The sequence below is a fragment of the Drosophila kikkawai genome, chromosome X, assembly GCF_030179895.1.
Source record: "Drosophila kikkawai strain 14028-0561.14 chromosome X, DkikHiC1v2, whole genome shotgun sequence".
Taxonomy (NCBI): domain Eukaryota; kingdom Metazoa; phylum Arthropoda; class Insecta; order Diptera; family Drosophilidae; genus Drosophila; species Drosophila kikkawai.
In genome coordinates this window covers 14182755-14210733 of record NC_091733.1, presented here as the reverse complement: position 1 = coordinate 14210733, position 27979 = coordinate 14182755, and the positions used below count along the sequence as shown (strand labels likewise).

The 27979-nt window shown below is 38.7% G+C and overlaps 1 protein-coding gene across 2 annotated transcripts in view; it reads left to right on the top strand.

Moving 5' to 3' along the window:
- The window catches only part of LOC108079990 (LIM domain-containing protein A), a 44632-nt gene extending 26096 nt beyond the window's left edge, over positions 1–18536 (top strand). Inside the window, exons 1-4 of one of the 2 annotated variants that reach the window (XM_041775061.2) lie at positions 9558–9630; positions 9706–9968; positions 11670–12948; positions 14127–18536. In XM_041775061.2, the coding sequence (XP_041630995.1) occupies positions 9591–9630; positions 9706–9968; positions 11670–12948; positions 14127–16057 (3513 nt within the window). In that variant the 5' untranslated portion in view covers positions 9558–9590 and the 3' untranslated portion in view covers positions 16058–18536. Of the gene's footprint in view, positions 1–9557; positions 9631–9705; positions 9969–11669; positions 12949–14126 lie in introns of those variants that run through there. The other variant, XM_041775060.2, reaches the window with a different exon arrangement.
- The last annotated feature ends 9443 nt before the right edge of the window (positions 18537–27979 follow it).

Genomic DNA, 27979 nt, shown 5'->3' with positions numbered 1-27979 from the left:
TTGGTTGTGTGGAATTTTATGAGCTGGAGCCTAGACTTCAGAGGACTCTGAGCCTGAACTGAAGCCGGATCTCGATGGGGAGTTCAATTAATTGCTCGTCTCGGCCACGCAGCTGCCATGTAGGGGAGGCCTAGCGCAAACATGGTCGCCCGTGCCCGTGTCTGTGTTTGGCCCTGCCTTTGTGCTGGTGTTTGTCCATGTCTGCGTTTGTTTCCCCCCCCCCCCCCCCCCCCAGCCTTGCTTGTTGTTTATCCCGCGTCTTGGTCAAAGGGCAGCCACTGCCTCCGTGGCAGGCCCCCACAAAACGCTTAACACTTCACTGAGCAGGCCGCTCCGCAGAGTTGATGGATACCGTAAGGGGGAGAGGGACGACACGAGGCAGGGCGGGGTGGTAAAAGTGGGCAAGGCGGAACTCAACTGCTCAGTGAAGCGCCATAAAAGCGTAATCGGTTTAATGGACATATCACATGGGCGCTTGCCATGCAACTGCAGCCATGAGCTCATGAAGTCAAAAGGTATTGTCTGCGGTTTTATATTCTCTGAAGAGGGGTTTCAGGAAGGAACTTCTACTGTTTTTTTTTTTTTCTATAGTTAAACTCAACTTAAAGTTAATTAAGTTCATATTAATCAAAGCAATACGGGGAAAAGTCTTTGCAAAAAATGTTTAAAGCAAGGAAGGAGGAAATTTCTCAAAAAAGAAAGAAGGAAAAGAAGAAACTCAGGGTAAATCTAGTGTTTAAACAATTCTAGTAATTCAAATTAAAGATAAATCTATTGTTTAAAAAATTCTATTAATTCACTATGGAAAATGCTTAATAAAGAATAAAGAAAGGGGTGAAAATCCAGTGTAAAAATAACCTTAGTTTGGGGTAGAAAAAAGGAAATTCTCTGCTAAAGATGGAGGAAAAAATGACAATTCCAGCGTATTTCTAAACATTCCCAACAAAACAAAAAAAAAAACAGGAAAAATTGCAGGGTATAAAAGTCTTTTCCATCTTCTAGCATCTCACAGCATCTCATCCCATCATTCCACTGTTTTCCTCAACCCAACCTGTTGCCTAGCTGTGTCTGTAATTAATTTAGGCCTTAATTTATTTAATTATGAGCCAAGAGCTTAGGGAATTTTGTCACCTGTTGGCAACCACTTGTGTGCACTTGACGAATTTGCTTATTGGCCGCAGGGAAAGTTGGCTCAAATGAAGTGAAATGAAAGAAATCGGCTTAGCCTTAAGTCACCACACATTGCTCTTCCGCTTTCCCCCCTCCAATTGTGTGTGGGAAATTACTTCCATTAAGTCCTGTTCCTGTTTCCTGTATTTAACCAGCCCAACACCTCCCAAATGGCAACTGTAAAAAGTAAGAACAACAACAACAGCTGTGGGATCCAGGACAATATAAAAGCAAATCAAAGGCATAAAAAAAAAAAAACAAAATGAAACAACAGGTTGGCCTGCACATAACGCACAGCACCAGGCAGAGAACATTTTTATGTGTGTATACAGCATCCTCGTAAATATATACATATATTAAGGCATTTTTCTTGTTTCAGCGAGGGGAGATTGTAAAGCTTTCTAAGCCATCAAGAACTTTATGTATTTTAAGATTTTTAAATAGTAAAAAAAAAGATGTATATATTTATTTTCAAGCTCAAATATTAAAGTTTATCAAAAATAAAATAAACTTGTTGTGACAAACTCTTCAATCCACCCTTTTACATCCTCCGATTTTCACACTTTAGTGCCCAGCCAGTTGTGTTCAGCTCAAGTCTGTTGCTTCACTTGAGTTCCAAGGCGTTGGTGATGGCCTTTATTCTTACTCGGTTTTGGTTTCGGTTTCGACATAACGAGGCGGTTTTATGGGTTCCTCTGGCAAGGACATAAACCACATCCCCATATATGCTTCATAAATATGCTCGTATATATACATATACATATATATGTACATATATGTATTGTTTTTTATTTATCTATTATTGGCAGATGGTACGGCTGTGTAGCTCTTAAATTAGGCGGGTTTTCGAGACGATTTTCAAGGGGAAATGTTAAGGAAAATGCCTTTAATTGAATCTAGGAAAAGCTAGAAAATTGTTTTAAATATTTTCACTTGATTTTCTTTGTTTGAATATATTCACTCTTTGATTTGTTTATATTTATCTTAAAATAAGAGGTATCCTTTACCTAAAATTCAAGTTTAAGCTGTTAAATTTTTTATTCAAAGTCATCCTGTATTTTTATAAAACTGAACAATTTACTCAACTATAAGCTTTTAAGGGTATCTCCAATCTTATTCTGGGTCTCATATATTTTTGTGTTTGTGTTCTGTGGCCCCTGGCTTTTGATTTGGTTCAGCTGCTTAGGTGACAGAGAGCCTGGAAATGGGAACAGGACGAGGAGAGAGAGACAACAAGTAGAACGAAAATGGCTTTGTCGGTTTATTAAGCATATTTTGTAGGAATTTTTAATGCGAAAATCCGAATGTGGACACTTTTGAACCCTCGAGCCATATGCCATCGAGGGAAAAGTTGACTGTTTTTGTATATATAAATATATATATTTATATTCTTTTTATTCACTTTTGTTTTTATATATATTTACATTTTGCCCTTTTTTGTTTGTTATATTTTTATCGCATTTTGAAACAATTTTTTTCTTCGTTGCTGTTTGTTGTTGGCCCTTTTTAGGAATATGTTGCAATTTCAGCATCATAAAAATGCAAATGGGTCTGCCTGTGTGTGTGTGTGTGTGTGTCTGCAGAAAATAAAGTGGGGATTGGGGCTTATGGGGCTTACGTGGAGGTTATATGGGGCGGCAAAGGGAAAGATAAAGGGAAATATTAAGCCGATTTAAATGGGAAGCTTTGGAAATTTTGCACTTACTGCCGTCGAATACGCTTACCTCTGGCAGTTCCTTGCCCCAAAACCAAATATATACATCAATATGTGTGCACTAAGAGAATATATATATGATATAATACCTTACAAATTAATTATTAATTTGCATATTAATTTCAATTTAAAAATATCAAAGACTATCGAAATATAAAATATCGGAAAATATCGAATTTAATATTATAAGATAATAAAAAATATATATATTAATCAGACTTCAGATTAATCACACATATGTACATCTCGATCGATGTAATATCGATTTATATAAATTTAAAAATTTAAAAAAAAAATTTACTACAAAAATTGAATCAGGTATGCAATTAGAAAATTCTAGGGTTTTGGTTAATTTAATTTGGTTATTTAAAATAAAAAAGACATAGTTTCAGTTTATGAAAAACTGATAGTCTTAAAATAAATTAAATCTAATACAATATTCACTGATTTTTTTCTACGTGTAAACGTTGGAACATTAGCTTAGCTTCTGCTTAAATATGCCATGACTTCGATGGCGATAGTTGTGTCGTGGAACATGGGTGGCCAGGGTGTTTTTCTAACCACCACCTTGGAGTGGGGATTACAAAGCCCTGTCGATGCACGGTAAGTGCAAATGTTTGCTTGTATCAGAGTGCCTTGTAAGCCACACAAATCCCACTTGGAAATTGAATTGCATATTCATACATTTGACGATAGTTTTAGCAATTTGTAAGTAAAATGCCTTGTTTTTATCGCCCTCTTATCGCAAAAGCCTGAATTTTGTGGCTAATAAAAGGGTTAAGAGAGGGGAAACTGTAATTAATATTTGTAAAATTGTTATTCACACAAAAACATGAGGTTTCATTAATTTATGCTTGTAAAGCTTTCATGAAACTTGAAGAAATACACTTTAAAATAATGAAACTAAGGCTTGATTTGGTAACTTTCAATTAAATTACTTGAAATAACTTTAATTTACTTCAATTTAACTTGAATTGGCTAAGAATACCTTGAAATTTCCGCCAGACATTGTAAAAACTATGCAAGTCAAAGGAAACCTTTTTCCGTGTTCTTTTAAGATGTCACTACACAAAGCCATCCGAATCAGTTTTTCCGGCATTTTCCTCTCCTATTCTTCTTCTTTTCTGACACTCCTTCTTCTTACTTTTCTTGCTCCTGCCACATGCAGTTTCCAATTTGCAGCGGCTTTGTTCAGCACATTACGCATACGTCGTGTTGCACACCAAAAATATGTATGTACATACAACCATAAAACCATATACACACACCCACACACTACTCTCACCACAGATTACGTTTGTTTGTTATTTTATTGACAAAACATCACGGCCAGCGTCGAATTTCGATGACACATATTACGCATACGACCCGTGGAACGAGGCAGACCGCAAGGCGTCGCCCAAGTTACCCGGAGAAAACTAAAAGCTGCTAAAAGGGAAAACTTCGACAAAACCATTTTCGTGGGAGTTTTTCAAGGCCACAAAACGGTGAAATTGGCAGGACAGCCACTGGCTGGGTTGCCAGAATGTCAAGTGAACGGGAATGTTGGCGGCTAACTTTTGCATTTGTCGAAAAATAACAACAATTTCAGCAATTTTTGGTATTCCATTTAAAGAGAGAGAGAGAGAGAGAGAGGAGGGGGAAGGAGAGGAAAGGAGGGACTAAAACTTGTTGTCGCATCAGCAATAGCAAAAACAATGCGTTTTGTCCCCGCACATTGTTACGGTTGCGGACATTTTAATTAGACTTTAGTGGCTTTTGTGGTCGCCATTGTTGTCTTGCTGCCAACTATGCACTAAATAAATTTAAATGACAAACACACTCAAACCCAGCAGCAGCACAGGACAGGACAGGCAACGGCACGGGAACTAGCTCTGGCATATGGGCAGATGGCAAGAGGATATTCATTCACACAGATACTCCCACGTACATATGGCACAAAGGAGCGCCATCTACACACTCAAATGACTCGAAATTTTTGCCATAATTTAATATCTGAATAATATCTATAATATATCAGAGGTAAATACCCCATTAACGGAGAATATATTAAGACTAACGAAGATAAGTGTAGGTGGCTTAATTCCTTTTTAAAGTGTATGCCCAGGATGAGAATAATTATAATGATATTCCCAAAATTTCAATATATGTATAAAATATATAAGATATATTGCATAAATCGTAAGCAGCTCTTAGTTGAACAGCAGTTAGACATAATAGATTACGCATCTTCAACATCAATTTAAATTTTGGCTTGGACGTACCTGCAATTAGAAGGCACTCAGTTACCTTCCATCGCCACACCGCAGACTTGGCTGAGATTCATAGATGGTTAAGTCCGTGTATTCCAGAGATTCTTGGTTACTTTGCACGATTATTAGATGAACTTGCACTTTTGCAGCAATGCGACACTTTTCAGGGGTCTTCCAGAAGGGCTGAGTTGAACACGTCAAAGATACACACGAGAGAGACGCGCACTGACTGAGGCTGCGTGCGAGTAGGAGAGGAGAGGAGAGGTTCAGATTAGAGCAGAGTTGAGAGCAGAGCTGAGAGCGGAGCTGAGAGCAGAGCTGAGAGCGGAGCTTATAAGCGAGCTGAAAATTTCAAAGCAACAAGTTGAGAGCAGAGCTGAGAGCGGAGCTGAGAGCAGAGCTGAGAGCAGAGCTGAGAGCAGAGCTGAGAGCAGAGCTGAGAGCTGAGCTGAGAGCGGAGCTGATAAGCGAGCTGATAATTTCAAAGAAACAAACACATACACACACACATAAACTGATTGTATGAAAGCGCGTTCTCAGCTCCGGTTTCAGACGCTGACGTGTCTTTCAATCGATCAACCTCTCTCTCTCTCGATCAACCTTTCTCCCTCTGGCTACCTATAAATAGAGGCACCTCTGCCGCAGCCTCTCAGTGCTCGCCTTCCCTCGTGTTCACCTGTGACGTGTGCCTCACCGCCCATATAGATGACCGCGGAAAAGTCTCACTTCGCTGCAAAGGTGAAAGTTCATAATAAAATTCTGCAAAAACAACAAAAATCTCTGCAATGGAAGGAATTAAACCTCGATGAATCCCAGCCAAGTCTGAGGTGAGGCATTGAAAGATAAGACAAAACAAATATCCTATACACAAATATAAGCAAAATAAATATAAATTAAATATACAAAAATATAAAATAATAATATAAACATAATTAAAACATATAAATCAATAAAATCAAACTAAAAAGTAATAAATACCATATATGAATTTTTGTTATTTAAAGTCAACATTCCCCGCAAACTGTTGTCTCTTTTTTCTTTTTTTGGTAGTCAAAAACATATTTCAACAGCTTAGTTTTCCTTTACATCTTAGTTTAGTAAATTTTTTAAACCTTTTCCCCCTTGTTCTTTGTAATAATCTAATTTCCTTTCAATTTAGTTTTCCTTTCTGCGGTTCTGTGAAAAATGGCCTTTACCTTTGCCCGAAAAAGTAGGCAATGCTTTTGCGTTTAGCTCCAAAAAGAAAAAAAAAGGGGCAAGCTAGGGGGGAAAACCCCGAAAAATGTTTATAAATTGCTCAGTTGAATGGCAAATAGATCGCTGCATAATTATGTGCCAGCCCAAAGGTGCAAAAGATGGCCCAAAATCAACAGGCCATAATGGGTTAATTAAGGCATGAGCGTTGCTAAAATCCCGCCGCGAAACAGCATCATCTGTTCGGGCTCCACAGTGTCCACTGCTCGTCTGTTTATTAATTAGCCCAAAGTGGATAGCGGAAATTGCAGTAAAGGGTGTTTGAGGGAAAATGGAAAATGGAATAGAGGGATGGGGGAAGAGAGAAACCAGAGCGGAAGCCGAGGCTAAGGGACACCGTGAACCGTGGGCCTGCTAAAATATGCAACAAGCTCATTACAACCATAATAATTAAACTCCAGAGTGCCACAAAATTCAAATATGCAACGCTGGCTAAGGGGGGGGGAGCTGCAACCAGGGGCGGGGGTGGCAAGGGGTCAGTTTGTTTACGCGATTTCATATGGCATTCATACACGTACCACGCACAGCGTGTGTGTTTGGCATGGATTTGCGTTGTTTGCCTAGCCAAGCTATGCATGGCAAAAAACAAGCGTTCCGCAAGCAAAGTCAGTGGAAAACGTGCCAAAGACTGTTCCCCTTACCCCCCTTGCCTTGACAGGCCTTTCCTCCCCGTCCCCTGATCGTCCTCGACCGGGTCTGCGTGCAAATTAATGCGACATTTATTCATTACGGCATGAAACAGTCGTGGCCAGGGAAGAAGCAACACTGGCGGCGAAGAGGGGAGTGCACGGATACGCAGGGTTGGGCGGTAAGGACAGATGAAGCAGCCAACCACTTGACGACCGGGCAACAAAGGCGATGATGACACACCAAGGCACTGTGGTTACTCTATGTATATCCAGGATATCTAGAGATCTTTTATTCTGAGAAAATCAAGAGGGGGGAAAAAAATATTAAGTTCGTATATCCGGAATATTAAATATCAAACGAATAATCATCAATACATTCTTCTTAGAAATTTAAGTACATATATCAAGAGGAAAGATTCAATTTAAAAGAACTGCAAAAATATTAAAAATATCGAGACCTTTAATATCAGAAGGTCCTCTTAATGCTACACCTTAGCATATTTCTTTGTACTAAAAACTAAAAAATATATTTTTTATTACCTCAACTTCCTGTTTCTGCCCACTGTGCCACCGTGACGATAACCCTAATGCGAAGCCCTCTTGAGCGGCGCCACCACCCACCGATTCCTCGACTCATTCCGCCATCTTCACGCCCGCTTCCCATCCACTCTCTTTTTTCTCCTTAACACACCCACACACAACAACGTGTCGAGGGACATAAATAGCATTTGCGTGATTTTATTTCACATTTTTTTCCCGCTCTTCGGTTCAACTTTTGCTCCTGCCTGGGGCGCTTCTTCCAGTGTTTACTGTGGGGGCGGGTAGGCTCGTCTCCGGAGATTCACTGTGTGTATTTGCGGAGCTTGTGTTAATTTAATCACAGTAAAAAGAATTTAATTAGTTGGGCACACAACGACAACGACAACGACGACGATGAAGAGCGACAATTATAAAGGGCGTGCTGAATAAAATCACCATATTTTGAGGGCGGGTCCTAGCAATGGCAACATCTGGTCCGCTCGAATTATTAACTTGCCCCGAAAACCCGCCAGGTCGCTACTAGATCGCCGCCAGGTGTGGACAATGGTCCGTGGGTAAAGAGGAAAAAGAGGAAAAGCAACCCACAAGGCCAATGCGGGGAAAGAAAGTGAAGACAAGGTAGCGGTGTCTGGAAATATGCACTCAAAGCCGATTGCAGGGCAAGAAAAATGTGTGTTTCTACAAAGGAAATAATTGTTAATTGATGTAATGACACTTGCACACAAATAAATCGATATTTTATCTTTGCAATATATACATATGTGCGATAAATTGATAATATGTTCGATATATTATACAAAAAATAATCGAAAAAATATATTCGTAAATTGCTAATTTCTCGATAATATCAATTTTTTAAATTTTAATAGATTCAATTTTTGGATATTTTCGATATAATATTTGTCGATATATCATCTAAAACTGTTCTTCTGTTTATTTTTTTGAATTTTACATATAATTTATTTCAGTGTTCTTAAGAAAATTTCACTGGCAATTTGCGTTGACTTTTATCGCTCGTTTGGCTCCACACACATACACACACAGCGAGAGATACCGGCACAACATTATACCATTTTTATTTTAATCTCGCATGTGTGTGTGTGTGTATGTGCCAGGACCTTGCCTCCTTGAGTTTCCCCAAATGGCAATTCAGTCAATGACAGAGCATAAAAGAGCCACCAGCACCACGAAATAAAAAGAAAAAAGAAAAATAGAAAAGAAATGCCTGTCTATTCAACTATGAGTAAAAACCCATTTTGTTCAGGTCATGCATGCGGCTATGTATCTGTATCTACATACATCTGCATATATAAAATACACTGGTATCCCCGAAGTGGAAGTCAATTCAAGCAGCTTACTTTTATTTAAGTAAAAGGCAAAGGGACACACACTCGTGTCTGCCTCCTTTGCCAACGCAGCGCACTTGAGATACTATAGCTGCTGACCTTTTCTGTGTTATTTTATTGTTGGAGCGCTCCTTGAGGGGGGTTTTTTTCTGGTTACCCACCTGAACGATGCCCCCGGGCATTGGCGGATCTCACCTCCTGCATATCTGCAGATAACACTACAATTGTGATCAAAAAAATGGTGCAGGTAAAATCAGGAACGTATAATCAGACTCAATAATTCTTCTATATATGCATTAACAGAGGAATTAATATCGAAAATATCGGAAATGTTTTTCTGTCGAAATCTAAAAAAAAAACGCTTAAAAATAGATATTATCGAAATAATAACTTTTATATAGATATCTACAATATCCTTAATATGTAGGCAAATATTTTATCGTTATAAAAACAATATACAATTTTTTATCGATATTTTTAGATTTTTTTAAAACGTCATTAAAACGAAATAATTACATCCAAAAATTACAGTTCAAAGTTAGGTCTTCAGATAAATTAACATAATATTGATTCATCGCCCATATCGAATTAAAAATCGATACAGTATCGATATATCAATCGTTTTTCCAACCCTTGTGTGATCTTCCATAAATTGTCACACATTTCACTAAAACATAAATAACATATGTTTACTCAGGATTACCTGCATTCACTTGACCTCATCTGTACATCTTCAACTATCTCTCTTTCTATCTATCCCCCTCACCCGCTCAATTCTCTTCTCGCTTGCTCCTTCACAGATTTCAATTTGCAAGAAGAGGCCACCATTCCGGAGGACATATTTGACCAGCACGATGGCGACATCGAGGATGAGGACCTCGTCTCGCCCCAGATGCAATATGCTCCTGCTCCATCTGGTGCAGCAGCTCCATCTGGCACAGACGAAGAGGAGGAGGAGGTCGACGACGACGACGACGAGGAGGATGCAGGACTTGGCCTGATGGAGCATGGGCAGGAGCATGATGGAGAGGAGGATGAGGATGCATCCGAGGCAGCTGATATTGTGAGTACACACACGCACGCACACACACACATATGTCTGTGTCTCTGCACTCTAAGAAATTTATATTTACTCAATGTTTTGCCTACACTGTTCAACAAGAATTTGAGTCCTGGATTGGGAAATTCATTTTTGAAGAATTTAAAAAAATTGTAAATGCAACTCTTCAGTGCTTAAATATTATGTGTATATATTTTTTTTTAATATATTATAACTATACACGTTTTTAATTTAAAATTGACTTTGAATTTAACTTAATTTAAATTCAACCTTCAAGACACTTCATTTTTAAAGTATTTTCAAGCTTTTTCTTATATTTTTCTTCAACTAAATTACTTCTTTTTTCCCTCTGTGTAGTTTTGAGCTTATAGCACTTTTTTTTTGAGGGCACACAAACAAATATAAGAGCGAGCTTTATAGAGGGCCCGAGCCTACATTCAAGTCCGTGCCGAACGAGGTCAGTTCTATTGAACCCAGGGCCGGGTAATATGGGGGCCAGTGGATCGGGGTGTCCATTCAAATATCGCACAATGCGAGCGGCCAAGTCAGATTACTTTTCCAGAAATATTATGAAGGCGAAAAGGGGGCCAAGCGGTGGCCCAGGCTCAATCTCTGCATTGAAAGTCACTTGAGCAAAAAATGAGACCAACCCAGGGTCAGGCACTTGAAACCATTTTTGAAACCAAAATTAAGCCTAACAAATAATTGGCAAATAAAAAAATCAGAGGTGAAAGAAGGGAAACAAATATATAAAATAATAAAAAAAAGAAGAATATTACTAGTAATATTTAAAAAATAAAACTATGGCAAATTTAAAATAAAAAAATAAGCTATAAATTGGAGGACTTAAAAAAGAAATTGAAAAACAGATTTTATCACTTTGAAGTGCACTTAACCCAACATATGTAGTGCTGGCTCCACTTCGGCAGTAGTTCCCTTACCACCTCGATGCACTGTCAATTTCTTTGAATTTCCCATTTTCCCGCCTCCTCACCTTACTTTTCCCTCCCCCCGCTTCCCACTCATCCCTTAATCAACGATTTGCAGACACTCAAGTCGGGCACGAAATGAAAGTTTCATTTTATTGTCTTAAACTGCACATGTGCAGGCCACACACACACACACACCTCGGCTAGGAGCTCGTCCTGACATCCTTAAAAAGGGAGCTTCTAAGGCGGAGATTTCTTTGAGTTTATTTCGAATTTAGTTTGCTTTTTTCCGATCTTTTTTTCGTACTTATACCCTTTATATCGAAGCATTTCTAACAAATAATGTTGTGTTTATTTAGGTGGATGGTCAATGGTTTTTTACTTAATTTGATTTATTTAATAACAAAATCTTAAAATCTTAAAATATATAAAAAATCAAAATTTAAATAATTGTTTAATATTATTATAGTTACTAGAATTTAAGGGAATTTTAAACAATTTTAAAATGCTAATAACAATTTAACAGAGAAATTTAAATTCAATAATTGTATTATTAAAATTTAATTAAATTTAAATTTAAAAATATAATAAAATGCCTTGAATTTAATTTTAAGATCCAGAACACTTTTACAACAATTTAAAGTAATTTAGAATAGTTTTTAAATAGCTTACCTTACATTTTACCAACCTTTTTCATAGAACCTCTAGTTCCAGTATATCGCTAAGATCACCTTGAAATACCGGACTAATACCAAAAATTTTTGTTCGCTTTCAGATACTTGAATCTCAAAGGCCCACTTCAAGGAATTTTAGTGTTTACCTGGACCCCAAGAAATACCAAAACAACAATAGCAACAAGAAGAGGGCCAAGGAGAAGAAGAACAATATAAGCCACTACAACTACAAATTGAAAAACAATAAGGAGAACCAGCCGGCGACTAAGGCAACTAAGGCTACCGATGGCGCAGAAGGCGGCGAAGAAACTCCTCCTCTAGGTGGTACAACGTTCACTTCCGGCGACGAGGACAACGCGAACTTTGGCAGGCAAAGTTTTGCGTATAAAAAATTTAAGAACATGCACGAACAGCAAAATCAACAGCAGCATCAGAAGGAGCAGCAGCAGCAGCAGCAGGAACAGGAGCAACATCAGCTGCCAAAGGAGCAACGGAAGCGTGGCGACGATGGCCAGCAACAACTACTTGAGGAGTCGCAGCTGTTCGATTCCATTGAAATATTAAATGAACGAAAATTTAATAAGCCAAACGGCGGCCAGGAGCAGGAGCAGCACGGGGCCAGACAGGTGGATGAGGCCATTGGCGATATTGAGGACAATTTGGATAATGATGAAGTATTGCCAACAGACAACGATAGCGACGGCGACGACGACGACGACGATGTTGATGGAGAAGGCGATGAGGAGGGGAGCGAGAGCCTGGACATTAAGTTACCCCATGACAATGATGGATTGCCCAACAAGAAAAACCCAAGTGTCGCATTAACAACAGCAGCAACTCCAAAAACAACAACAGATACAACCACAACCAGAGCCACAGCAACAACACCAACGACTACAACAACAACTTTAACACCAACAACCACCACAAGCAGTTCAACAACCAAAACACCAACACCTACAATTGGCCACAAACAGAAGCGTCACGGCGGCAATGTCTTTGGCTTACAGAGGCCAATACCATCGGAGAGCAGATATTATGGCAGCAACTATGAGATTGGTAGGATACGGCAGCAGGAACAGGAGGAGGAGGAGGCGCAGCAGCAGGATAGTGAGGAAGATCAGGATTTGAATTTGGGTGAGATGCACTACTACGACAATGGCAACATAAAGCGGAAGCTGGCCACCTTCGATACGGCCAGGTCAGAGGATCTACAGGAGGACATCTTGGGCTCCTCCACGGCAAGGAAGCTACAGCAGCCGCGTTTCGTGGACGATGACTATGCCGAACAGCAGCCGCCGCAGGAAGAGGAGGAGGAAAAGTCCGAGGTGGGACTAAATGATGGAAAATTGAGCACAGCTTGGCAGCGATATCATCAGGGTAAGTCAGCGGAAGAAGATTTATCAAAATCGGATACTAGAAGTTCCAAGAAACATTTGTATTTATTATTGGGTTTGGCGCAACATTTTCCTGCAGTTTTATTACTTTTTTCTCCGAGTGTATATCCACATGCTTTCCCCCTTCTCCACTTTGATCCACATACTTTTTCCCCAGCTGGAATTTCAGCCTTTGGCCCACTGTGCTGCCGCATTCCACAGTGCGGTATCTGGACCTCAGTTAGAGATCCCATCAAAGGCTTTGTGTGGGATGTGTGTGTGGTAAATTGAAAATATGTAAGGGAAATCCCCAAAGCATTCCCCAGACAAATGAGAGTTGGAAAAGTGTCTTTAATAAAAGCTTAAAGAGGGGCGGTAAAAACGCCCCTGGAGGTTTGCCCTAATTAGTTTAGCTTTTCCCTCAAATTTATGCAAATTTTCTTTCAATTTTCATTTTCATTGGCGAAAAACGAAAAGAAATCAAACGGAAAAAGTTGTGCTTCCTGCTTACCCCAGGAGGGAACCTCCTTGGCATTAAGCAATAAAGCTCACAAAATAGCAAATATCGTGTGTATATATATATATGGGTAAGGATTTCCGAAGCAAGCTAAATCTGTCCAGGGGATTGGCCCAGAAATGAACTTCTTAAGGGGGGGTGCGAGGAATAGGACGTGCCTGGACTTTGTCAGAAGACCAAAAGCGAGGGTTGCCAGGCAAGTTCAGCCATGGAGTGCAGCTATGTCTCCATGATTTAAGGTGCTTCCCTCGCGAACACAAATCAAAATGAAATGAATTTGTATGACGACGAGTGGAGGGGGAGACGGTGGGATTTGTGCGGTTTGTAAGGATCCCAGAGCAGGACTAAGCCGGGTCAAATCGGATGAAAGAAGGAAAGCCACAGCACTTCTAGGAAAAACATTAGATACCCTGGACCATGAGAGAATTTTTATATATTTTGAAAAGCGTTTTAAAGTTCTTGAATTTATACAAAGAATAAATATTACAATTTTTGTTGAATACATTTTTCGTTAGAATTTTTTTTAATGTAAACATTTCCATATTCCGAAACACCCTCACACATACCCATTGCCTTCGGCTGTCCTTTGGCCTAATAGAAATCTATTACTTCCGAGCCTGGAGCAGCGTGCCGAGACTAACAAAGGACTCTTTCCTATTTTCCAGACACCACCGAGTCACCAACCTCAGCCCCGGAGTCCGCCTTCGAGCGGTTCAAGGCTCTTCGAAGGAGTCGCCAGCGGACGGGACACAAGAGCCACAAGAAGCGCTACAAGGACTATTTAAAGCGCCAGCCAGCCGGGACAGCTCCTCCGCCAGAGCCCACGGCCTCGGCTAGACATCTCCAGAAGCTGCAGAAGGAGAGGCAGAAGGGGAGGGAACGTTCCTTTTCCTCCCACTCACCGCCCATATTCGCAGTGGGTTTGAGACCCCAGAAACCGTTTTACGAGGGCCAGGTCAACTACTTTGATCACCATCAGCTGGAGCAGGAGCAAGAGCAGCAGCAGCAGCTGGAGGAGGATCTGAAGCATCGCACGGAGATGGAGCGGCTGATAGCCCACGACAATGGAAACTGGTATCGCCGGATCAGTCCAGTGCTGCGCAATGGTGTCAAAACCACTGGCGAAAACCAGAAGCATCATCACCAGCACCATCAACACCACCACAGCGGGCACTTGGCTAACCACCATCACCACCAGCATAGCCACCACTATAACCACCATCGCAGCCAGCACAGTCATCACCAGAAGGCTACGTCAGGCAGCCTGCGATCGCGACCCAGCAATCCCTACCAAAGGAAGCCCGCCCAGATCTCCCCAGGAGGAGCAAGTGCCACCAGTTCTCCGCCGCCGACGCCGCCGCTGCCGCCACCAAAGCCTCAGCTGGGACACCAGATCACCGAGTTACAGCACCTAGAGCGCTACTATGCCAAGTGGCCGCATCTAGCCCGAGTGCAGTTCCAGGTCTACGACGAGCACTACCGCGAATCGCACCCGGAGCTGTACAGCGACTACGAGGACGACTACGAGAGCGCCGCCGAGCTGGAGGAGGCCCAGCAGGAACGCGGCGAGGACGCCAATCTGCCGCCGTATATCAAAAAGTACAATAGGAGGAACAAGCAACTGCTGAACCTGCTCGAAGGCACCCTGCCCACGCCCACCAATGCCCCGCCGCCACCGGGTAGCAGCACCGAGTCCGGGATCCGGCTGGACGATGAGTATCTAAAGGAGAAGCGGCGTCGCTACCATCAGCATCAGCACCAGCAGCGCTTTGATCTGTTTGCCCAGCAGCGGAGTCACCTGAATGCCACAGAGACATCGCCCGTAACCACGCCCACCCTGGCGGAAAGTCACTATCAGCCTGCGGCCAAGGAGAAGAGCTCCACCAAAGATGCTAGCTACATTTACGTGGGCAGTGGCATGGTCATAAAGCCGCTCAAGCTCAACGATGGAGTATTCAAGGATGAGGAGTACAAGGACGAGATCGAGGAGGAGCGACGGACGGCGTCTACAACCACGGCCAGCAATCATCTGCCGGAGGAAGATGTGGCCGCCTCGGATTCCGTGGAGGAGCACCCAGATCCGGCGCCCGCCTCCGCCGCTTTGGACTTTTGGCAGCGGGAAATGGCCAACAAGGCCTCTGCCACGTCTACATCCACACCGAAGCCGGCTCTGTTCAAGCTACCCTCGTATCCGGCCATTGCCGGCAGCTTCCTGGGAACGCCGCGCAGTCGCAGCCGGAGCGCTCAGTTTGTGGCGAATGTGGCGGGCCGTGGGCAAAACAGTTGGCCCCGTCTGGAGACAACGGTGAATGCTACGGCCGAGAAGCCAGCCGGAGGAGGAGACAATCCTCCAGGAGGCGGTGGCGGCGGTGGACGAGGAGCACCATCGCCTCTGAACTCTTTCGTTTACCATCGCGTCGTGGATGACATCGGCATGGCCAACGGCATCGGTGGAGGCATTGGCTCTGGCCTGGCCGGAAGCAGCAGAGGCAAGCAGTCGCGGCTGCCGTTCGTGGCCATCACGGATCGGCGGCTGGACAGGTCGCTGGGCGAGCGACACAAAGACTTTGAGCAGAATCACTATCCGATGCCTTAGGCCGCCGCAGCTGGATAGGACGTGAGCTGGAGGGTAATGACAGGCATATATAGCAGGAGGCGCAGTATCGCTGAGAAGGTAACGGGGGTTGGAAAAGAGAAATTGAAAAATTGAGGTCGTAAAGGGGACATTCTGTTTTAAACTAACAGAGCTTTTAAAATATTCAACAAAAATATCAAATTGAATTGATTTCAAAATATATTATTAAATTGTTTTATTTATAAAAAGCGTGAAAATTCCCATTACAAAATATTTAACAGTTTTTAGGCGATTTAAAATCTCTGAAAATGTAAAAAAAATATAATAGTATACTTTTTGACTTTTCAACAATTTCGGAGCATTTTTACAAGACTTTTATATAGAAATATTATCAAGAGGTTATAAAATCTAAAAAAATTTTAAGTAAAATATGATTGCATACTTTTTGGTGACTTTTTAAATTTTAAAACATAATCCATTTTTTGTTTAGGTTTGAAATCTCTGAAAATTTAAAGTAAAAATATCATTGCATACTTTTTGGCTTTTTTCGTTTGTCTTAAATTTAAATTTAGTAGAAAACCTTAGACTGATATTAAAGCGATTTTTTTTTAAGTTAAAGAAAAGAAAATATTGTAATATTGAAAAGAAAAATAGTTCCAAAATGTATAAACCCTTCGATTGAATAATTCCCTTTCCCATTTTCAGACCTGTTACCCCCAGATAAAAAACAAAAATAAAATACAAAAAAAAATCAACATAAATCTAGTACTATATTATAGTCGCCGCTTTCGGATGTATTATTTTTGGTGTTTTATGTTCTATAAGGAACAAGAGGAGGCGAATCAAAGATCTAGAGATAATTGTCGTAAAGATATTTTTTTTGTGGTGAATATTTAAAAACCAAAAACATTTAAACGGTAAACGTTAGAGGAATAAAACAATAAAATTAAATAAATAAAAACAAGAAAATTAAAAAGAAAAAGAACAAAAATAAAGCACAAAAAAAATGTAAAAATTAAGCGAAACCCGGTAATTTTTTTTTGTGTGTATAAATAGCAAATAAACACCAAAAACACACCTGTAGACACACACGTATACACACGCCCAATACACAGACACTCAAAGAGATGTTAGAAATCAAAAAGTGATAACCAGAAAAACACATTGAATTCTTGTCTTAGTTTCGATTGGTGTTTTTAGTTTTTAGACAGAGCATTGCTATTGGGTGCAAATTAGCTGAAAAAATTAATGTTTGATGAAATTGCTAGAGAAATCGCCTCTCCACACACTCAACACATACAAACAGAACGCTTAACGCTTTCTTCTCGCCCCTTGCACGCAAGTCCATCGAAATAGGTTTCAAAATTCAAAACTCAACAACAAACACTTAATTAGCCAGAACTAAACAACAGCAATACATAATAGAGGTCAAATAGCAAAAAAAAAAAAAAAAAAAAGTAATAATAATAGCAAAATAAAAAAATCAACAAAGGCAACATATGAGCAGACAATTAGTTATTTTATCAAGTTTTGCTTCAGGCAGAAGGTAATTACAAATTTCAATTTGATTTTTTGTATATTTTTGTTAAGAAGGTAAAAGTTAAGAAATAGATTTAAATTTATTTAATAGCTGATCTGTAGAAAGTTAAACAGGCAAACACATAAAACAGCATATTTAAAAATATTATTTAAGATTGTTTAAGATTTTTAAAATTATTTAAAATTGGTTTACATTGTTCAAAATTGTTTAAAATTATTTTCAAATTCTTTATAATTGTTAAAATATATTTAAAATTGTTTCAAATTGCTTAACATTTTTTTCTAAGTTCCTTAAAATTTTTTAAATAGATTTAAATTTATTTAAAAACTTTAAAAAAGGTCTGAAGCAAATTAAACACTCAAACACATAAAACAAGTTGAACAATTCCTTAAGAAATACAAAATACTTTTAGTAGAAAAGTAAAAGAAGGCAGCGGCAAACATAACGAATAAATGCATTACATACACACCCACACACACTCAGCGGAAGAAAAAAATTGTAAAAGCCACGAGAAAGCGGAAGCGGAAGCCAAGGAGAGAGAGGATGCAATGCGGTGTAATTAACATATCAAAGGAGAGAAAGGCAAAAAAAAAATATATAGAAGAGAAAGAGCTCCAGCAATTAAAACTAAGCGCAGTGGCGACTTATCCCCGTAAAATTTACTCATACAAAAATGATTTCATTTGATAACGAGCTTTTACTAGATTTTAGAAAGTCAAGAATAACTTTAAATGAAAACTCCTTAAGTTGGCAAATTCGGAAGAAATTTAATTGGATTTTTGGCAACGGGAAATGTAACAATCTTCAAACAAGAAATAAAACAAAATATATGAAGAAAATGAGAAGCAACACACGCACACATAAAATCCACACTCTTATACATGTATACACATCTCATTATGTGGTAACAGTTAAATGGAATGAAATTCAATAAAGCAACAATTTATTATTTACGCATAATTATGGCTACCACTTCTTGGCAGGGGAACTTACAGGCTACAGGCTATAGGCTTCGATTCCAAATCATTATAAATCCGTATCGAGGCCGCATCAAATATTCAGCGATTTACGTGCTTTTCCCCCGGAATAAACCCTGGAAAACCTGGACTGGGACAGGGATGAACGCTATATAAAAGAGTTGAACAAATACTCGTATATACATATATACACTGAGTGGTGATTAAGTGGTCAATTTAATTTCAATTTGTTTATAAAATTACTTTTTTTTCCACAAATGTACTTATATATAGGCTGAGTGGGCTCACATGCGGAAGGAGAAGGAGATCTGCCAGGCGAGTCGATTCAACCAGGTCAGGGATGTATATTAAAAGGCAAAATCCGATATATAATATCGAAAATATCGTAAAATTTAATTTATTGTATATTTATAAATCGAAAATAACGGTATTATCGAAAAATTTACAAAAATGTGTTTAGATTGTTAAATTGTATCTTTAAATAAAACAAAAAAATATTGCTTTCTGCCTTAAAATATCGATATTATCGAAAAATAATCGAAAAATTATATTAAGGTTATCAGTTTTTTCTTCTGATTATTTTTGTCCGACATTGTTTAAATAAAATATCGATTTATCGCTCACAATGGTATCATAATGTGGAAAAATTGTTATATATATTGATCTTATATAATATAATTTCATTTTCAATTATTCCTATTCAATATTTAAAAATTAAATTTTAATTTTAAACATATATACGAATTTTATAAATTTCTTAAAATTCAACGACTTCAATCAATATTAAGTCCTCGCTTTTTTGGTTTTTTTTTTTACAAAGTACCCCACAAATCCAGAATCCAGATTCTAGGTCTCCGGGGAAAGTCCTCCCTTATCAGTGGCCACGTGCGTGCATTTAATTACTTAAACGCTTAGCGGGAGCCACGCACAAATCCCCGGACGGGCAATCGTATGTAAAACCGCAATGCATTTGTCACTGCAGTTTTTCAATTACATTCCCGCATTGCTGCTCTTTTTTACCTCTAAAATCTGTGCGTTGATTTGCATAAAATGTTGCCGAGTTTTTGTGCTTTTCCCTGTTCCTGTCTTCGCCTCGCTGAACATTTGCCAAATAATTTCAATTCAATTTGCAAGAAAAGAATCCCTCTCTGTGTGGCTGCAACTTCCGTTTCCGGTTGCAGCTTAAAATAAATGTAAATAAAAGGCTGGGTCCGGCACTCTCCAAACTACAGGGTATCGCCGCCCAAGCCGGTGGAGCAGTGGCGTAAATTCAAATAGACACGTAGCCAAAGACCAGACAGCCGAAAGGAGACTGTGGAACAGACGGATGGCAGCTCCGTAAAACCGCCGTCGCCGCCGTTGAGAAGTCGTGGCTACAGTAACAACGAGGCACTGGAAGAAATCTTCTATTAACTATGGATTTAAATATTCTAGAAGGAATATTCTAGAAGGAATATTCAAGGAATCTTAGAAAATATTTAGGTGTTGTCAGAAAAGTTTATAGAAATGGAAATCTTTTAGAAAAACATATATAATAATTATAAACTAATTGTTTAAATTGTGAAATTTATGCTGGAATTGTTAAATCTTTCTAGCAGTGCCTCAATGATGTAAAGGTGCTGGCTCAAGTTGAAGGCAAACTGCTTGCGGCGCTCCTTTTTAGTGGCAAAAAGGACGAGAAGTGCAGCAGGATGTCGCTCACTCGCTCGCTTACATATCTACGTGTGCGGCTTTGTCTGTCTGCTGGTCCTTGGGAATGCTTTAGTTTAACTCTCAGTGGCTGTCTGCGTCTATTTTTGAGAACACTACAAAATACTAAAATAATAATATTATTGAAAAATATACAACATATTATAATGACAATGTAAATTATAAAATATATTCTTTTACATTAAGATAATTGATTATTATTAATTATAAGTTGTTTTTATTGTATACAAATATTTAATTATTTTTGTTTTAAATTTATTTAAAATTTAAATAGTTGGTAATTAAAAGTTATTAGTACTTACTTTTTTTTACATTTATTCATATTTTTTTTCTCTGCACTTCAGTGCCTCCTGTATAGTTATGCCTAGCTTTTCCTGCTGGCGCATTTCCTTGCATTTCCACCATGTGCGACAATGTCTCTCACCCACAAACGAAGATGGAGAAAGTCACGTAAGCAGATTTTTGTTGTGTCAGTTTTTCACCGCTTTCCACAGCAGCACAAGAATTTTCAATAATTAAACATTTGCGTGCAAAATGGCCAGCCAGGGCTTTCTCTCTCTCTCCCTTAACTGGCTTTTAGCAAGTACAAAAGTTTTCCTTTCCATCGCTTTCCATTTTGCGCCGTTGTTGTCGCTAACCCCCTGGAGGGTCTCTGTCTCGCAATCATAATTATAATAATTATAAAAACAATAATTAAAGCACATAAGTATTGCTGCAGAGGCCCGAAAGCGAGTCGAGGAAAAGAAATATTTAATTGAAATTTTAATAGAACCTTAAGCCGGGCACGTAGGCAAGCCCCCAAAAAAAGGGGCGTGCCAGGGCGTCCTTTGTTTGTTTTTGGGTCCTTTTATTTTCGGTTCTCGGTTTGGTTCTGGGTTCCTTTGCTCCTCCTTTTTGGGAGTCGGAATTTTTGACAAGTTAATTAGGTTGTTTGTCGGTTGGTCTTTTTCCGCCTCCCTCCCTCTCCCTTGTTTTCCCAAGCCCAATTTTGTACTTATATTTCCTTTCTTTTTCTTGGTTCTCCTTGTTTCTCTCTAGTTTCTCTTGGATTCTCTCTGTTTTGTCAGCAAACGGGGTATATTTTAATGCACTTGTGATAAAGCCCTTTTAATTGCTGCCAGACAACACCTCCTGCAAGGCAGCTCAGCTCATCTCATCTCATCTCATCTCTGGTCGAGTCTGGGCTGTCCCTTGGTCAACATACGAAAGGCACACACTGGGACATATTCTAGGACACCCACTGGCACACCCCTTTGCACACACACACACACTCAGCACCCGCAGGCAGACAGTCAAGTTGTCAAAGTGGCAACAAAATTAAGCATACGCCATGTGGTCCCGCCCGAAGCCTCACAGCTGAAATAGTGCAAAAGACAACAACAAAACCTAGGAATGAGCAGTCCGAGATTGTGTAAAGGATGCAAAAACATAACTAGCAGGAGGAAGTCTGTCCAAAAACCAAGCTGAAATTAAGCTTAAAGCGGGTCAAAATTTCTAAATTTAAGCACAGGATTGGTAAGTCTAAGGAAATATATTATTTTTTAATCAAAAACACTTTACTTTTGCATAATTTAAGTCAAAAAAAACAAGTACTTTATTGATTTAACAAGCTTATAAACCGCACTCTTCCGGATTTCCCAAAAAGTACATATCTCAAATTAAATTTCTGTTTGTAAGCTTTCTCTCTGGTTTTTCCAAGTTTCCGTTGGAAATGCATCCATCTGTTAGTCAGTCTGCCTGCGGTTTAGCCTCGACTCCAGCTTCCAGGCAGTGGTGTCCATGTGGTCCTCCGTCCACAAAAGGCAACAGACTGTCACGCTATATGAGCAACCTCAAACAGGATTTCTGTGGAAAAACCGGGGAGGATGGGGGAGGGTGGAAAAGCTGACTCCACCGCATTTGATTTCTTTTTAATTTTCAAGCGTCGTCTTTCTCTCGGATTTTTTGTTGCCTTTTTTTTTTTTGATTTCCTGCTCGTGCTCCAGCGTTTTATTTATGTTATTTAAGAGGCAGCCAACATTTGCATAACGCTTTGATAATTAAATGTAATTGCTTCACTGCCGGAGGTTACAAAGATCCAAGCATCTGATTCCCTTTTTTTTTTATTATTATCCATATTTTTTTTGGATTGCAAATGAGCTTTTCTAGCGCAAAATTAATGTGGAAGCCACTCTAGTGTTAATTTGTCAACTTGCTTATCTGGCTTACTATATATATCCTGTTGGTCCAACATTTTTATGACACATAATTATTATTTCCGGACTCGAAACTAATCCGGAAACCAAGCAAAGCCATGATTACATTTTTAATGAAGCTGCCAACGCTGCGTATACGTATTTATATTGCGTATACGTAAGCTGGGAAAGTGGAGTTGTGCATATGGAACCAGGAGTGTGGGGGGAGCAGCAGTTAATTCATTTTTATGTACGCAACTCACTTGCTAATTAATCAACTTAAATTTATGGTTCGACGAATGGGAGAGAACTCAACTAGAATTAACTAGAGTTAGGAAGAGAGTTTTTTACGAGAGGGGAATTAACTCTTTATATCACAATACATCCACTGGGAAACGGGTTGTTTATATACCCTTGCAGGGTATTATGATTTCAGTCAGAAGTTTGCAAGGCAGTGAAGGAGTCAAAACGATCGGAAAGTTGTATTTATTATTTATTTAAAGTTTTTAATTTAGATTTATGTTAATTTCTCCGTAAAATTGATTTCCAGTTTCAGTTAACAGCCAGGAAAATCAAAGCAAAGAACACCAAAAATGGGCAATCCAAACATGTGGATCGTTTTATACGATCTAGCTTCCTTGAGGTTTCCGTGAGGTTTCTTTTCGTTTGCTTTTACATTTTATTTCAAGCGCAAGAATCAGAAGCACAAAGCCCAACAAGAAAAACATATGACGGTAGCAAAGAAAGCGAAGCAAAGAGAGCGAAGGAGAGAGCAGAGCAAATGACATATGTATATGTGTGAGCCGTACACACATGCATATCTAAGAAAGTATGCAAATAGGAATAAAAACGGAGAGAGAAACAAAATAAAATATATAACACCTGCATACTTATAACCGGCAAGTCCGAGCGTAGATTTTCCCGCTTTTCACCTGAATTTTCTCGCTGAAAAGAGTTGCTGATCCCTCCGGAGGGCTAGTTTTTCGTTCCTTGGCCTTTCCAATATCGACCACTGCCGGCGGAAAGCGGAGCTGACGGCTGACGGCTTATCCGCTCTCTGAGAGCGGAGCTGAGCTTAGAAATTTGCACTGAAATTATCAGCTCTCTCATCAGCTCCGCTCTCAGCTCCGCTTTCCGCCGCCAGTGGTCGATATTGGAAAGGCCAAGGAACGAATGGCATCCAATCAGAAGTTAATTGTCCAATTTCTTCGATCCGCAGTCACGAAATTAAATACTTTCCTTTTTTAATTGGTTACATATGTATAATATAAATGCAAACTGCAAGGATATACAAACTATGCTCAAGTTAGTTTCCTTTCTTGTTATTTTGTAGTTTTAATAAACAAAATAAAAATATATATGTGAATGTTTTTAAATTAAAGGAAGCCCAAAAATACTTATGTAGCTATAAGTTAAGCATAAGAACAAAGATTAAGTTGAATATTTAAAAATAAGTCAAATAAACTATAAAGCTATTGACTATTAAAACTGTAAAAGTACATTCTTGACATGAGAACATTAAAAACAAAAATATATTATAAAAAATAATCTAATAAAACACATAATTAATTAATAAATTCAACTAACGTTCAAAATTTGTAAATATATAATAAATTCTAAATATATATATATATTATATTCTTAGGCAAAAAAAATAAAAAAATATATAAATAGTTGTAATAAATATAATTTTTAATAATCTCAAACAAAAAAAAACATATTTGTTGAAATACAAAAGCAAAAGAAGATATATACCTGAAAAATAAAAACGTCCGCTTTGCAGTAACCTTAATTTATAAATAAACCATACTAACATATACACCTTTATATATGTATATGTATATCTGAACTACATTAACTGGTTGTTAACATTTTTTCCGTGACCTCACCGGATTCCGTTCGACTTCGAGTTGGAGGGATATTATAAATTTCTCATAAAGCAAATTCAAAGCGAAAAAGAGTTCAAGCCGAAACGAGGGCGCCGGAAAATGAGCGAGGAGGAACGGTGAAAAATCTGGGGGGAAAAACTGGTGCACAAAAAAAAAGGGCAGGCTGGTGCTGGGACAGCCAAAGGCAAACCGAGTTCTCGTCAGCGCTTTTCCAACTTTTCGCCTGGGGACCAAGCACACAAAGAGCGAAAGAGAAAGGCGAAGAAAAATCAGTGGAAATCAGAGGGGAAACGTTGGGGTTGCAGGGAATACCTTGCCAATTTTTCACGCCTTTACCAATGTAAATGACAGATTTTTATGCACGTTTTATGCTCTCGATGCGTACACGATTTCATTTTCAACACTTTCCGCATCACTGCCTTTTCCATTATTCCCCACCAACCCCATTACCGGCCCCTTTTTCTGTCCCTGTGTGTGTGTATGTGTGTCAAGTAGTGTCCCCCAATTCCAGAAGAGAGAAGTAAGTCACCAAGAAAATTGAACCAGAAATTATATCTCAATCACACGGGAAAAGCTTTGCTTAAACTTGAAAAAATTCAATGAAATATATGTAGTTATTAATTTTAAATTATTTTTATATTTAATTTATTTAATTTTAATGTCTTTATTGAAGCATTTCTAATAAAATTACCTCCTTTACATGTTGATTTTTATGCCTCATCAGTACTGGGAACATATAAAAGCGATTTCTGCCTTAAATCAATCAACTGATTTCTCAAAATTGTTTATCCTGGTGCAGGTTGGGCCAGAGGGGAGACACCCCTTGAAGGGGCTGCTACCCACCTTTCCATTAAGCCAAAGGCTCCAGTAAAAAAATAAAAATAAATAAATAAAAAAGCAAACACGGCATGTAATAATAATACACGAAAGTTCCATTTGCCCCTGTCATCATCACTTTTGGGGCACCTGGCGGTGGCTTTGGGCCTGTCCCACTTCTGCTCCGAGCCTGGTTCCCCTCCTGGCTCTCCACCTGCTCCACTCTGCCTCCTGCTTTACTCCCTTACCCAACTTGATCCTTGCACTTCCAAGTGTGGCGGAGGCTCAACTTCAAGTGTTTGCCTTCGAATTGAACTTAAATTGGATGTATTTTCTTTGAGAAAACTCCCTCCTCCCCCTACAATGCAAATATCACCGTTTTCTGCAGCTCATTTTCTTCAATTTTCTTCATAATCCCCGTTTAAAAGGCATATAAAATAAAAATGCAGCTGGCCTCAAAATCAACGACTGGAGTGGAGTTTAAGGCAACATGTTGGTGATTTGTTGGGCCATAATAAATCAAGGGCATAAACGGCTTATGGCCAAATACGAGTACAACAACAACAACTATATCGCGGGTACACTGAGCCAAACAAAAATTTAAGAAATGTATTTGAAAAATGACAAAAAATTTTAAATAGTAAATAACATTTTGAAAAGAAGAAGCCTCCTAGAAATTTGTACTTTTAAGGGATCTCTGAAGTTTTAAAGACTGGTAACTTTTTTAAAACGTCAAAAAATGCCAAATAAACTTGCGCGAAATCTTCAAATCATTTTTTAATAATTAATTTTAATAATTTTTTAATAAATTAGAAAAACATGAAATTCTTTTTTAAAAACCACAAAAAAAAAATGCTAGAAAAAAGCCTAAATAAAATAAAATTAAGAAAAGCCTACTATTTTCTACTTTTCCCTGAAAGAAAAAGCCAGATTTCAGTTAGCTTCCCTTTTTGTCTTAAAAACCACCTCTTTTTTTTACCAGTGTAACTCACAAAATGCAAAACACACACCATACCCTTTGGTTTGTGGCGTACAAAATTTGTGGAAAATTGACGTCCAACGGCGGACATCCCGCAAACTGGACAGAATGGAGGCTGTCGGCCGAGGATGAACTATGAACAATTTATGTGATTGTTTTAGCCGTCACTCCCTCCATAAATCCAAATATATATGCATATGGATCACTCTCTGCATGGCCAAATAATGCGCCGTAAGGTCCGGAAGTTTACGCTCAATTTAGTTGGCAAAAAAAAAAAATGATATGGATATACTCGCCATATATACTGGCTTTCAACTGCTGCAGCCGGGCAAAGCAAATAAAGTGCAAACACAACAAAAATATTTATTTAGTTTCGATGGGCAAAAGGGTGTGAGGAGGAGTAGGTGTGCGCCTGCATATCGTCCATTACTCGTCCAATATTTGCCTTAAATATTTTGAATTCAAATATATGCATATATTAAAAATGGTCAGAAAAAAAAGATGGTGAATTATTTTGTTAACCTAAATATGGCAGCCGCCAAAGGGAAAGAATATACAAGTTTAAAGTGAAATTTAAAGGTAGGAAATTTAAGGGAAAAATGGAAGAAATAGGACTGCGAGTCTGTCTCTGTCTTACTTTACTGTCTTGGTTTTTTTTTTGTTTAATTCCCAAATAAATCTATTTGTTAAATCCTTTATTTACCTTACACATATATCTTTATTCCTTTTCTGATAATTTAATATCAGTGCCTGCCACGGATTGAACCCAAGACCTTAAATGGTTAGCTCTTTAATGTAGTTTTTAGTACCGAAATCCACATAAAGAAGCGACGCACACAACGCTTTTACGATTGCCTGGTAATGTGGCAAGTGATTGGCCACCTCTCCGTCGTCTCTGTCCTCTGGGGAAATCCCCAGGATGTTGGCAATTGAATCGCCCGCGGCGAGAACTCCCGACTATGCCATTCCCGGTTTCCCCATCCGTTTCATTTCGGTTCCGTTTCGTTTCGTTTCGTTTCAGAAGAGACAAATTGCTCATGCCCCGCATCACTTTACTTCCGAGCTGTTGATGGATTTGTCACTTTATGACACTGCACTGTAAAAAAAAAGGATTTTTGAAGATTTTCAGCTGAGTCAAATGGATATATTTCCTTACATAAAGAAGTATATTTTTGTGTTATTCAGAAATATATATTGAATAATTCCACTTAAAGTTATACCATTAATAAGAATTTTATAATTTAAATTTCTATTCATAAAAGTGTGACCATTTTCTTGGTAATAACCCCCTTAGGGATAATAATAATCCCTTTTCTAAAAATCAAACAATCAACAAAATCGACAAAATGTTTTTCAGGATTATTTAATATTGTTTTTTGTTTGATTTTTATTTTTCCCTTTTTATTTTCACTTTTTTTGCAGTGGATTTCTTACAGGCATATTGCCAGCGCCGCATTGCGCTTTTTCCCCATACAATTTGCAAGGCAACAAGAATCTCTAAGAGCTTTCCTCGGGCGGCCCTTGGGCGAAAAATGCACTCTGCGATCTGACATCGTAATGAGATCGAAGTGTGGAGACAGGACGTGTCAGGACAGGGTCAAGAAAAGGAGTATTAAGACAAGGAAGTTAGAGAGACCTTATCTTAAGCCTAATTTATATTTTTTTTTAATTAACTTTTGTATATTTATATATGTGATTTACTTAAGAAAGTAAACATTAAAGAAATTCATTAAATTAAACAAGAACTTAATTTTAAAGTGACCATTCAATCATTAAAATATTTTTCTATATTTAAGAAAAATCGCCTTTAAACTGAGAACATTTATCTAAAATTAAGGTTTCCATGAATTTAAGGCAA